Source organism: Ranitomeya variabilis, chromosome 2 (assembly GCF_051348905.1).
Source record: "Ranitomeya variabilis isolate aRanVar5 chromosome 2, aRanVar5.hap1, whole genome shotgun sequence".
Classification (NCBI taxonomy): domain Eukaryota; kingdom Metazoa; phylum Chordata; class Amphibia; order Anura; family Dendrobatidae; genus Ranitomeya; species Ranitomeya variabilis.
This window is the reverse complement of record NC_135233.1, coordinates 849,098,860-849,113,295: the sequence shown is the minus strand read 5'-3', so window position 1 is coordinate 849,113,295 and position 14,436 is coordinate 849,098,860. Positions and strand designations below refer to the sequence as shown.

The 14,436-nt window shown below is 51.8% G+C and overlaps 1 protein-coding gene across 2 annotated transcripts in view; it reads left to right on the top strand.

Moving 5' to 3' along the window:
- The first annotated feature begins 1,342 nt into the window (after positions 1–1,342).
- LOC143808011 (solute carrier family 12 member 9-like) overlaps positions 1,343–14,436 on the top strand; it is a 349,348-nt gene continuing 336,254 nt past the window's right edge. Inside the window, exon 1 of one of the 2 annotated variants that reach the window (XM_077290205.1) lies at positions 1,343–1,782. In XM_077290205.1, the coding sequence (XP_077146320.1) occupies positions 1,599–1,782 (184 nt within the window). In that variant the 5' untranslated portion in view covers positions 1,343–1,598. Of the gene's footprint in view, positions 1,783–9,773; positions 10,073–14,436 lie in introns of those variants that run through there. The other variant, XM_077290206.1, reaches the window with a different exon arrangement.

The following is a 14,436-nucleotide window of genomic DNA, read 5'->3' as shown; positions in this document are numbered from 1 at the left end:
GCAGCGGTCAGCCCAGGTTCCATCACCCTAGAGCTCGTCCGTTATTTATGTTATTTTGCTTGTCCAGTGCGATCCCCAGCCATTGGGATCCATGACAGGGGGCAGCACACACATACACACATTACAGGGGGGGCAGCGCGCACATTACGGGGAGGGCAACACACACACACACACACATTACAGGGGGGTGCAGCGCACACACACACACACATTACAGGGGGGCAGCACACACACACACACACACACACACACATTACAGGGGGGGCAGCGCGCACATTACAGGGGGGGCAGCGCGCACATTAGGCTACTTTCACACTAGCGTCGTGCACTGCACGTCGCTATGCGTCGTTTTGGACAAAAAACGCATCCTGCAAAAGTGCTTGCAGGATGCGTTTTTTCTCCATAGACTTTACATTAGCGACGCAGTGTGACAGTTGCGTCGGTCCGTTGCCACCAAAAAACGTTGCTTGTAACGTTTTTTGCAGCGTCGATACCGTCTTTTCCGACCGCTCATGCGCGGCCGGAACTCCGCCCCCGCCTCCCTGCACCTCACAATGGGGCAGCGGATGCGTTGTAATAATGCATCTGCTGCCCCCGTTGTGTCAAATAATCACACTGTCCGTCGGCACGTCGGGCCGATGCCAGTGTGAAAGTAGCCTAACGGGGGGGGGGGGGCAGCGCACACATTACCAGGGGGGGGGGCAGCGCACACATTACCAGGGGGGGGGGGGGGGCAGCGCACACATTACAGGGGGGGGGGGCAGCGCACACATTACGGGGAGGGCAGCGCACACATTACAGGGGGGGCAGCGTGCACATTACAGGGGGGGGTCAGCACGCACATTACAGGGGGGGGCAGCGCGCACATTACAGGGGGCAGCACACAGCGGCTCTTGCCTAACGGGGGGGGCAGCGCACACATTACGGGGGGCAGCACACAGCGGCTCTTGCCTAACGGGGGGGGCAGCGCACACATTACGGGGGGGGCAGCGCGCACATTACGGGGGGGGGGGGCAGCACACACATTACCAGGGGGGGGCAGCGCACACATTACAGGGGGGGGGGGGCAGCGCACACATTACAGGGGGGGCAGCGCACACATTACCGGGGGGGGGGGGGCAGCGCACACATTACGGGGAGGGCAGCGCACACATTACAGGGGGGGCAGCGTGCACATTACAGGGGGGGGTCAGCACGCACATTACAGGGGGCAGCACACAGCGGCTCTTCTTGCCCCAGGGATTTCTCTCACACGATGTGGAAATCACAGGAGGAATCATATGAGCTCCTCTGACATCAGCTGGCTGGGCTGGGCTCAGACCTGAGGCAGTCCGGCTGTCAGGACTTGCTGGGAGTTGTAGTACCCCACGCCGCAGGACAGGCAGGCTGCAGACAGTGGGGCAGGAGCTGTCACATGACATTGGCACCTACACAGCCGCTGGCACTTCCTGGTAATTTCCCGGGGATGAGCCGCAGTCAGCGCTCCGGGGACGGTCCTCGTGGTTAGGTGGTCCTGTCCGGGTCAGGTCACGCCTCGGTGGGCGGGGGAGGACTGGTACCTGTCTGAGCTGTCAGTGTGAGGACCGGCCGGAGACACCATGGACGAGAGCAGCCCGCTGGTCACCTACAAGCTGAGCGTCTCCACCGATGAGGGCGGCGAGAAGAATGGCCAGTCCCGGGGCGGCGGGCGGCGCACAGGCACCAAGAAGCTCTCCACCTTCCTGGGGGTCGTGGTGCCCACCCTGCTGGCCATGTTCAGCGTGGTGCTCTTCCTCAGGATAGGTAAGTCCTGCAGCCATGGGCGCCGCTGCCCCGTCCTCACGTCACCGGTTATATACCCCCAACATTACCGCGCACCACCTGCAGATGCCACCTGCCACCAGGAACAGATCGGCATCACAGCCTGGTGATACTGCCCCCTGCAGGTAGCCATCACACCCATCACAGCCTGGTGATACTGCCCCCTGCAGGTGGCCATCACACCCATCACAGCCTGGTGATACTGGAGCGCCCCCACACCGCCGCAGGGCCGAGGGGTACCCGGAGCCGGGCCTCTAGGTTTCAGTCCTGGGGTTGTCACGGTGGCTAGACCCGGTCCGTGGCCCTGTCTGTCAGTGGGGGACGTCCGGTGCAATAAGTGATGTTGTAGCGGTGCAGTTGTGGGGTGCAGGTCGCGGTAAATAACGAGGACACCAGGTTGCAGTCTCTTTACCTCTTTACTGAAGCTCTCTGGGTCCTCAGTCCGGAATACGGCTCACCAGGCTGCGCAAGTCCGGCCGGTCCAATGGCACTTCCAGAGCTCTCCTTGCAGGTGGAAATCGGTGCCTTCCTTCTAGCGCTATGTGTTGCAGTCCTTCCCTGCTGTGCTTACGGAAAGTACCCCACAACTGTTGTGTCTGTTTCTCGTGTTCCCTCACAACAACTTAATTCGCAATGATCTTCCTCGTCCCTCCAGATACTATGGTAGGAACGCACCCGTATGACGGGGAGGCTCGGAGATCTTCCGGGACTCTATCTGCGCCCCTCTCCTGTTGGTACCCCCCTTTGCCTTCCTGGGTGATGCGTGAGACAGTCCGCCTCAAGCTAACTGCCCTGCCGTAGGTCTGAGGTATGGCTTGAAACTCTTTACCTCCTCGGCGTTCCGGCCACCGGTAGTGCGCCTCAGTAAGGTGCTGCCTCTTTCAGCACAACCCTCACTGGTATCTCCTTTCGCTTGATTTCGTTTCTCACTCAGCACAATCTATCTCGCCTTCTTAGTCCTTCCTTGGGCACCGCCGCTAAGCTGAGCAGGCACGGTCCCTTTACGTTCTTTCCATGCCAAGCCTCTGCCAGGATCCCACCCCTGGCAGAGACCCTACAGTCTCTCCCTTCACAACACCCCCTGCCACAGGGTGTTGCTCCGTTCAATCCCGTCAGCGTTCTCTCTAACTTTCTGCCTGACCCCCAGTTTACCCACTATGGTGGGGAGTGGCCTAATGAATAGCACCCTTAGCTCCCCCCGGAGGCCCAGCTGTGAAATGTCTTGGTGACTGTGATACCTGCTCAGAGAACTCCTTCCGTGCCATCGAACGCAGCATGGCCCCCCCTTAGTGGCTGAACCATGCTACTGCAACGACCAGGACTCTGGGGCGCTGCACTCCCCCCTGGTTAAACACAGTACTCCGGGACTGGGAAGAAAAACAACAATACAGATTAGTAAACAGACATACAATTTTGTTGAGTGCAAAACAATAAGTATACTTGAACAGGCTTCCCTTTATGGGAGGTGAGGACACTTTTAACGTTACAAACATAGTCAACATTATAAATTACAGGCTATGCATAACTCCTGTTACCCAACCGGGTATTCTACTTAGTGCAAATTCTGGAACAATAAATTAACATTGCCTTTAAGAAACATACACTCTTAGTTTACCAAAGGCCTTCCTATAATCACATTACAGGGTAAGGTAACTTCACATTCTCCTACTTTGAACCTGCAGGACCGCCTGTCCCTATGGCACCAGACCTACTGCCTCTCCTTTCTTTTACAGGACCGCCCTGTTCATCCAGGGCCTACTGCCTTTCTCTACTATACATAGTATAGACATAACATTCCTTTCGTTTAAAGAACTCTGAGCCAGCTCTACTCGGCTCCTTTAAGGACTCACTCTCTAACCCCTACGGGTTCACTCTCTGTCCTTAGTAACAAAGTAACTTTCAATGGGGACGCGGGGTTTACCTTCTATCCTCACCTTCATTATTACTTTGCTTACTTTCAACTATGCAGACCTCTATCTCTACCCCTACGGGCTCTCTGCATCTTTTCTTTCTGCAAAACATTATTTAGACATTTCAACAAATTCAACACATATAACTTAGCATGTAAAACAGTTACATTTCTTTTCAAGGCATCATTATGGCATTACTGTTCTGCAACAGTATCTCTCTCAAGTTCAGTTTCTCACATCCCCTTTAAGAGGAGACCAAGTCTTTCTAAGGTAGCTCGTCTTCTCAGCCTACCGGCCCATGCAAAGGTTCCGGCATGGTATCTTCGCAAAGTGTCTTTAACTAGAACCGGTAGGAAAGGTATCTTCACAAAGTGTCTTTGGCTCAAACAAATAGGGCAAACATCTTCGCAAAGTGTCTTTGGCTAAAACCAGTAGGGTGCACCTTTAAGAAAGTGCAAACTATTTACAAGGGAAAGTTTGAATCATGCACAGTTCATGATTTCTGCAGTTCTCTTCTTTTTTTTTTTTTTTTAAAACTGTATAAACTTCAGGAAAACAACAGTGACCCCGGGTCAACAAAGGGGTCACCTTTAACCCTAGACGGGTTTAGCAGCAAACAGGAACAGTTAAAGGAATGAACAGTTAACTATTTACATTTTCATGGTATCGAGGTTTATTCTCCTTCCGGTGGCTTTGGTTCCTGGACCCCGGTCACTGTGACACGGATTCCAGCGGCAAGCTCCACAGGGGCCACCAGGTCACTCGGCGTCTGGATTTGAAGACTAACCCGGCAGGCAAGCTCGGGAGCTACTACAAAGCGCACCGTGGAGATAGTAACGAGATCCGGCAATTCTGGATTACCCGTAATTGGGGCCACAGGTGAGACTCTCTCAGGCTCACATCGCCGCACCTTCCGGGCACGCCATCCTTGCGCATTCTGGTGGCGGGTGTACGTCACTTGATCTCCCTCCCGTAGCGGCTCGCCCTCCCGATCACAGCAGGGGGTGTCCACGTCGTAGCCAGCAACGAAGATGCCAGTAGGTAAACCTGATTCCCAAATGGAGCCCCACCCTTTCTTGGGGTAGAAGGCCGATACAATTCCTCGTCTTACTGCGTCCTTTCCACCATATATAAACTTCTTACTTTGCATCTCCTGTTTTTCAACTTCTTCGCGCTGCTTCCAGTGTTGGAGTATGCATTGTTTGTACTGTTCCCAGGTAAACACCGCAATAGTGAGACCATCCACTGGAACCCCGTCCTGTTCGACCCAGGGGGTATCCCATCGAAACATCACTCCTCCCGGGTCCATCTCTATGGGTTCCCCCCACTTGGTGGGTAATGGTGGTAACAGTTTCCCCATCGCGCCGGGGGTGAGGATTGTGAAGGATGGTGTCAATGGTGGTGTCAATTGTGAAGGAAGGGCTACTGTTGCGGGGGAAATCGGTCGCGGGATCGAGTGCGGGGGCAGGGGCGCCTTCCGTACCTGCGCCTAGTGTGGTCCCACCGTGGTCGATCCGGTCCGCCGACAAGGGCGCTGGAGTCGGCTGCAGCCCGGACCGTGGCTCCTCCAATGGGATTCTCGGATTCGGCTCCGCTTGCTGTGGTTCCTCCTCCTCCAACTCCGAGGTCGGGATTGGTGGAGGTAATTCCGCTGTCAGCTTCACAGGCTCCCGGTCCGTCGCTGGTGAAGGATGGTAGGCCGGGATCGCTTCTTCCTCGCTCAGGCACTTGCTGCTCGTCATCGCCGCCTGATAGTCGCCGGCAGTGCATGCACCTAACTCCGCCATTTCTCCGAGGTCGGGCTTCTCCGTCGCCAGCTTCCCGCCGTTGCATCTCAGGGGGTTGTCTTCTGTTTTGGGGCAGGTCATCTCTTTGCAGCCAGAAGTGCAGGGGGCGGTAGCCATTTCTCGCGCCACACTGGGAGTCTCCGCCCATAACACACCCTCCTTCTCCTGGGGTGTAGCAATGGCGGCGCCTTTTGGCGGGAACTTCTGGCGGCCAATGGCGCAGCACAATCTTGCAATAAAGTACAGTAAATCACAGTCTCTAGGCACACATGACCTGATTCTTCAGGCTTAAGTAGATCCTGTTCGTGACGCCAAGTTGGAGCGCCCCCACACCGCCGCAGGGCCGAGGGGTACCCGGAGCCGGGCCTCTAGGTCTCAGTCCTGGGGTTGTCACGGTGGCTAGACCCGGTCCGTGGCCCTGTCTGTCAGTGGGGGACGTCCGGTGCAATAAGTGATGTTGTAGCGGTGCAGTTGTGGGGTGCAGGTCGCGGTAAATAACGAGGACACCAGGTTGCAGTCTCTTTACCTCTTTACTGAAGCTCTCTGGGTCCTCAGTCCGGAATACGGCTCACCAGGCTGCGCAAGTCCGGCCGGTCCAATGGCACTTCCAGAGCTCTCCTTGCAGGTGGAAATCGGTGCCTTCCTTCTAGCGCTATGTGTTGCAGTCCTTCCCTGCTGTGCTTACGGAAAGTACCCCACAACTGTTGTGTCTGTTTCTCGTGTTCCCTCACAACAACTTAATTCGCAATGATCTTCCTCGTCCCTCCAGATACTATGGTAGGAACGCACCCGTATGACGGGGAGGCTCGGAGATCTTCCGGGACTCTATCTGCGCCCCTCTCCTGTTGGTACCCCCCTTTGCCTTCCTGGGTGATGCGTGAGACAGTCCGCCTCAAGCTAACTGCCCTGCCGTAGGTCTGAGGTATGGCTTGAAACTCTTTACCTCCTCGGCGTTCCGGCCACCGGTATTGCGCCTCAGCAAGGTGCTGCCTCTTTCAGCACAACCCCTGCTGGTATTCTCCTTCTGCTTGATTTCGTTTCTCACTCAGCACAATCTATCTCGCCTTCTTAGTCCTTCCTTGGGCACCGCCGCTATGCTGAGCAGGCACGGTCCCTTTACGTTCTTTCCATGCCAAGCCTCTGCCAGGATCCCACCCCTGGCAGAGACCCTACAGTCTCTCCCTTCACAACACCCCCTGCCACAGGGTGTTGCTCCGTTCAATCCCGTCAGCGTTCTCTCTAACTTTCTGCCTGACCCCCAGTTTACCCACTATGGTGGGGAGTGGCCTAATGAATAGCACCCTTAGCTCCCCCCGGAGGCCCAGCTGTGAAATGTCTTGGTGACTGTGATACCTGCTCAGAGAACTCCTTCCGTGCCATCGAACGCAGCATGGCCCCCCTTAGTGGCTGAACCATGCTACTGCAACGACCAGGACTCTGGGGCGCTGCAATACTGCCCCCTGCAGGTGGCCATCACACCCATCACAGCCTGGTGATACTGCCCCCTGCAGGTAGCCATCACACCCATCACAGCCTGGTGATACTGCCCCCTGCAGGTGGCCATCACACCCATCACAGCCTGGTGATACTGCCCCCTGCAGGTGGCCATCACACCCATCACAGCCTGGTGATACTGCCCCCTGCAGGTAGCCACACCCATCACAGCCTGGTGATACTGCCCCCTGCAGGTAGCCATCACACCCATCACAGCCTGGTGATACTGCCCCCTGCAGGTAGCCATCACACCCATCACAGCCTGGTGATACTGCCCCCTGCAGGTGGCCATCACACCCATCACAGCCTGGTGATACTGCCCCCTGCAGGTAGCCACACCCATCACAGCCTGGTGATACTGCCCCCTGCAGGTGGCCATCACACCCATCACAGCCTGGTGATACTGCCCCCTGCAGGTAGCCATTACACCCATCACAGCCTGGTGATACTGCCCCCTGCAGGTGGCCATCACACCCATCACAGCCTGGTGATACTGCCCCCTGCAGGTGGCCATCACACCCATCACAGCCTGGTGATACTGCCCCCTGCAGGTAGCCACACCCATCACAGCCTGGTGATACTGCCCCCTGCAGGTAGCCATCACACCCATCACAGCCTGGTGATACTGCCCCCTGCAGGTAGCCATCACACCCATCACAGCCTGGTGATACTGCCCCCTGCAGGTGGCCATCACACCCATCACAGCCTGGTGATACTGCCCCCTGCAGGTGGCCATCACACCCATCACAGCCTGGTGATACTGCCCCCTGCAGGTAGCCATCACACCCATCACAGCCTGGTGATACTGCCCCCTGCAGGTGGCCATCACACCCATCACAGCCTGGTGATACTGCCCCCTGCAGGTGGCCATCACACCCATCACAGCCTGGTGATACTGCCCCCTGCAGGTAGCCACACCCATCACAGCCTGGTGATACTGCCCCCTGCAGGTAGCCATCACACCCATCACAGCCTGGTGATACTGCCCTCTGCAGGTGGCCATCACACCCATCACAGCCTGGTGATACTGCCCCCTGCAGGTAACCATCACACCCATCACAGCCTGGTGATACTGCCCCCTGCAGGTGGCCATCACACCCATCACAGCCTGGTGATACTGCCCCCTGCAGGTGGCCATCACACCCATCACAGCCTGGTGATACTGCCCCCTGCAGGTAACCATCACACCCATCACAGCCTGGTGATACTGCCCCCTGCAGGTGGCCATCACACCCATCACAGCCTGGTGATACTGCCCCCTGCAGGTGGCCATCACACCCATCACAACCTGGTGATACTGCCCCCTGCAGGTAGCCATCACACCCATCACAGCCTGGTGATACTGCCCCCTGCAGGTAGCCATCACACCCATCACAGCCTGGTGATACTGCCCCCTGCAGGTGGCCATCACACCCATCACAGCCTGGTGATACTGCCCCCTGCAGGTGGCCATCACACCCATCACAGCCTGGTGATACTGCCCCCTGCAGGTAGCCATCACACCCATCACAGCCTGGTGATACTGCCCCCTGCAGGTGGCCATCACACCCATCACAGCCTGGTGATACTGCCCCCTGCAGGTGGCCATCACACCCATCACAGCCTGGTGATACTGCCCCCTGCAGGTAGCCACACCCATCACAGCCTGGTGATACTGCCCCCTGCAGGTAGCCATCACACCCATCACAGCCTGGTGATACTGCCCTCTGCAGGTGGCCATCACACCCATCACAGCCTGGTGATACTGCCCCCTGCAGGTAACCATCACACCCATCACAGCCTGGTGATACTGCCCCCTGCAGGTGGCCATCACACCCATCACAGCCTGGTGATACTGCCCCCTGCAGGTGGCCATCACACCCATCACAGCCTGGTGATACTGCCCCCTGCAGGTAACCATCACACCCATCACAGCCTGGTGATACTGCCCCCTGCAGGTGGCCATCACACCCATCACAGCCTGGTGATACTGCCCCCTGCAGGTGGCCATCACACCCATCACAACCTGGTGATACTGCCCCCTGCAGGTGGCCATCACACCCATCACAGATCTGCTCCACACTGTGCCGCATACAGATGTTCTCCACACTATTGCCCCCTGAGCAGTAGACCAGACATAGCTGCCCATAATATTACTTGCTGCCTCTGCAGAGGGCTGTAGCCCATGACAAACTGTTCCCAACTGTAGCGCTCTGCATAAATATATTTATTTATTATATTATATTTTGTTCATGTTTTACGCACGTATCACTTTACATATGTTATTACATTTTATTATTTTTACCATACCTGGTGCAATTCACCCTTATCTCCATTTTTATTTGTATCATTGCGCACATCACATTACACCTATTATTATTTTATCTATTTAAAATATCATAAAATTTTTTTTGAACTGTATCATTTTTATATATTACTTATACTTGTTATGCCCCCACCAGTTTTAGTGTAATACATATTATATATATTTTTTTACATTATATATTTTTTGTATTATTTTTGCACCTACTATCACATTTTACTTCCCTGTATTTAATGTCACAGGAATTGTATTATTATCTGGTTATCACTTTGTCATATGCCTTGTTCTCACTAGCTTTAGTATAATTGTTTGTATTATTTTGCACATTATATTGCACTTTGTTTCCTTGTATTTAATACCATTGGTAGCGCATTATTGTCTGTATATTATTTTGCCACATGTCATTCTCTCATTAGTTCTAGTATAACTTACATCACTCTGCTACACTCTATCCTTTTGTATACACACATCCTAGCACGTCCTTGTTGCAGCGTAGTGCGCTTGCGCTCATCGGCCCTTGCGGGTTGCCGTGGTAACGCGTCCTTCAGCGTCGCCTCCTCCCTCACCTCTCTGACGCGTCGGAGTGGGGCGGGATGTGGTGACGTGGGACGCCGGACCTGCCGCTTCCTGCTCAGGGCACGATGGACGCCAGCGCCATGACAACCGCCGCACATATAAGGCTCCCAGTATGTCCCCTACATTACCACGACCCCCAGGAAGAAGCTACGTTGCGAAACGCGCGGGGGTTTCCCTGTCCACTGCAATCCATCTTCCAGCAGGTACTTATATATATTATAACTTTGCTGCTATGTCATATCTTTACGGGTTTTCTGTACTGGCTTACTTGGTCCCTAGATTTGCACATGCATGGACACTTTATTCCGTCTAGGAGCTTATTTATTTGATTCTCTATTTAAATCCTGGTTTATACATGCAGCGACACTTTATATTTACTTGATGTAGCGAATATATGCACTGACACTTTCTTTTCTTACGAGAAGCCTCTATCTTGTTATCTAATTAGCTTTATATCAACATGTGAGCTTTAGTGACACCTGCTGGTGGACATAGTGTACTTAATTTTTATACCGTCACTTTGGATGGATATATATTCTTTATGTATTGGATTGCTTTGGTTACTTTGCCTTGCCCTCTTGTTTTTGACTATCGTATATATTTATTATTATCTTTGCTCTTCTTTTAAAATATACTAATAAAATATCTTATATTTAACGCATCTGAGTGGTACTTCCTTTTTCTTTGGGTATATATCATATTTTGGTTGTACACCATACTTTATCTTTTGGTCTATATTTGGGTAATAGGCAGTGACTGAGGCTGAGCTTCTGAAGACAGTAATGAACCATGTGTGCTGCTGATAAGTGGAATATTGTCTTCATTAATAGCTGTTTTTAGGTTTTACACATGCATCCATTTTCAAATGGATTTTTTTTAAATATCAGGATAACCTCAACCATAATAATTATATGCACATTTGATTATTCTGCAGCACAGGAGTCACGGCCGGCGCCTGTCTACGGAAAGTTTTTTTTTTTTTTTTTTTTCAGTATGTACATATATTCATTATGTAAACTAGGGGGCAATAAGGGATCAGTGACCTGTCAGAAGCCATACAGATGAATACCTAATCAGGGCACCACATGAAGACCCCCACAGCCTGCCTCGGGGCACGAGCATATCATCAACTCAAAACTGAAAATAAAGATTAAACAACAAAAACAAGACGGATTTCATCACTCTAGGTATTAGGGTATGTGCACACGTATTCTGGTCCACTGCGGATTTTTCCGCAGCAGATTTGATAAATCTGCAGGGTAAAAACGCTGCGTTTTTGCTGCAGATTTATCGCGGATTTACCGCGGTTTTTCTGCGGTTTTACAACTGCGGTTTTCCATAGGAGCAGCTGCAAAACCGCTGCGGAATCTGCAGAAAGTGACATGCTGCGGAAAAAAACGCGCGGAAACGCGTTTTTTGTTTCCCATAGGTTTACATTGTAATGTAAACTCATGGGAAACTGCTGCGGATCCGCAGCAAAATCCACAGCGTGTGCACATACCCTTATTGTAACCAGTATAGCGGCTCCAACCTGACGCTGTCTGTAGGTTACTGTGCACAATCCTGCTGACAGGTTCACTTTAAGGTTAGAGATTGGGGTGCAGATGCTGTAAGGGGTATGATTAGGGTTAGGACTTGGAATAGGGCTTGGGCTACTACAGGGTAAGGTGCAGAGTTAGGATTAGAGATTGGGTTCGGGATGCTGTAGGGGATGTGATCAGGGCTTGGGTTAATACCAGAATAAGATGCAGGGTTAGGACTAGTGATGAGCGAACATACTCATTACTCAAGATGTCTCGAGCACGCTAGCAACCAGGCAACCCCCACATGTACTTATGCTGGCTAACAGATGTAAATCATTCAGCTGCGGCAATAAAACCTAAATCTCCGAGCACTAAAAATACTCGGAGGACCCCCGAGCGTGCTCAGGAAATCTCGAGTAACGAGTATATTTGCTCATCACTAGTTAGGACTAGAGATAGAGGTAATAATTTTATTTCTATAGCACCAACATATTCCTCAGCACTTTACATTAATCGGAGACATGTACAGACAATAAAGGCATCACACAGTAAGGCCGGTTTCACACTCCGGTACGTGAGGTGACAGTTTCCTCACGTACCGGAGACACTGACACACGTAGACCCATAAAAATCAATGCATCTGTTCAGATGTCATTGATTTTTTGCGGACCGTGTCTCCGTGTGCCAAACACGGAGACATGTCAGTGTTCGTGGGAGCGCACGTTTTACACGGACCCAATAGAGTCAATGGGTCCGCGTAAAACACAGACCTCACACGGACATTCTCCGTCTGGGGTCCGTGTGCGTGCAGGAGACAGCGCTACAGTAAGCGCTGTCCCCCCCACATGGTGCTGAAGCCGCGATTCATATCTTCCCTGCAGCAGCGTTTGCTGTAGAGAAAATATGAAGAATAGTGTTAAAAATAAAGATTTAGGTGTCCGCCGCCCCCCCACCCCCTGTGCGCCCCCCCGCTGGTCAGAAAATACTTACCCGCTCCCTCGCTCCTTCCTGGTCTGGCCGCGCCTCCTACTGTATGCGGTCACGTGGGGCCGCTCATTTACAATCATGAATAGTCGGCTCCGCCCCTATGGGAGGTGGAGCCACATATTCATGACTGTAAATGATCGGCCCCACGTGACCGCATACACTAGAAGCCGCGGCCAGACCAGGAAGCAGCGAGGGAGGCGGGTAAGTATTTTCTGACCAGCGGGGGGGGGGGGCGCACAGGGGGTGGGGGGGCGGCGGACACATGGATCTTTATTTTAAACACTATTCTTCATATTTTCTCTGCAGCAAACGCTGTTGCAGGGAAGATATGAATCGCAGCTTCAGCACCATGCAGAGTGGGTACCACACGCTCCGTGTGGTACCCACTCGCCATACGGGCGGCACACGTGTGCTGCACGTATGGCCTCCGTGAGTTCCCAGGCACACGGACACGGATAACTCCAGTACCGATTTATTCCGGTACCGGAATTATCTGGACGTGTGGGACAGCCCTAACACATAGTTCACCAGTTACAGGAGCAGTGAGGGTCCTGCTCGCTAGCTACAGTCTAAGGGCTCATACTCACTTGTGAGCAAAACGGACGAGTGCAATCCAATAATAAATCGGATTGCACTTGGACCAATGTTAGTCAATAGGTGACATCTCATCTGCGATTTTTTTCTCAGCCGAAATCGGACTGAGAAAACAATTGCAGCATGCTGCGATTTGCTGCGAGTCTCAGACGAGACTCGCCAATGCAAGTCAATGGGTGCGAGAAAAAAATCGCACAGCACTTGCACCATGTGAGTGCTGTCCGATTTTTACACATTGGTGTCCTTTGAAAAGCCAGCAATTCAGCGCGGTGTACAGTAAAATCACACTGACAGGTTAGAATAGAATAGATATATACACATAGTATAGGTATATAATATATATATATATATATATATATATATATATATATATATATATATATATATATATTTTATTTTTTATTTATATTTAATATATTTTATATCTATATTTAATACAGAGCTAGATAGCAGAAAAGCCGGTAATTCAATTGTCGGCTTTTGCTATCTCCTTCCCAAACCAGACAGGATATGAGACATGGTTACATACAGTAAACCATTTCATATCTCTTTTTTTTTTTTTTTTTTGCATATTCCTCACTGCTAATGTTAGAAGTGTCTGTGTTAAAATTTGGGAGCTGTAGCTGTTAAAATAAAGGGTTAATTCAAGGAAAAAACTGGCTTGGGCTCCCGCGTTATTTTCTCCCCCAGAGTGGTAAAGCCAGTGACTGAGGGCAGATATTAATAGCCTAGAGAGGGTCCATGGATATTGGCCCCCCCGGCTAAAAACATCTGCCCCCAGCTACCCCAGAAAAGGCACATCTGTAAGATGCGCCTATTCTGGCACTTGGCCACTCTCTTCCCACTGCCCTGTAGTGGTGGGATATGGGGTAATAAAGGGTTAATGCCACCTTGCTATTGTAAGGTGAGATTAAGCCTGGTTAATAATGGAGAGATGTCAATACGACGCCTACCTATTATTAATCCAATAGTAATAAAGGGTTAATAATACACACACATTACGAATAAAGTATTTTAATGAAATAAAGACACAGGGTGTTGTAATATGTTTATTATACGCTCAATGCAAATGACCCTTGTCTTCTGTAAAAAAGGTAAATAAAACAAACAACAATATCCCATACCTCTCTGCCGGTACAGTCATGTCCCACGCTGTAAATCCATCAGAAGGGGTTAAATAATTTTACAACTAGGAGCCTGCTAATGCAGCTGTGCTTCTGGCTGTGAAAACTGGGGAATGAATGGAATGCAGGGGTACGTAGCATCGTAGACTTGTGGTGCTGCGCCCCCTGCTGGCATAACCTCATATGAACTCGAGCGTGGGAATTTTTGAGAATATTTTCTCATGCTCGAGTTCATATGAGGTTATGCCAGCAGGGGGCGCAGCACCGCAAGTCTAGGTAGCTACGTTCCCTTGCATTCCATTCATTCCCCAGTTTTTACAGAAAGTTTTTACAGTTGCG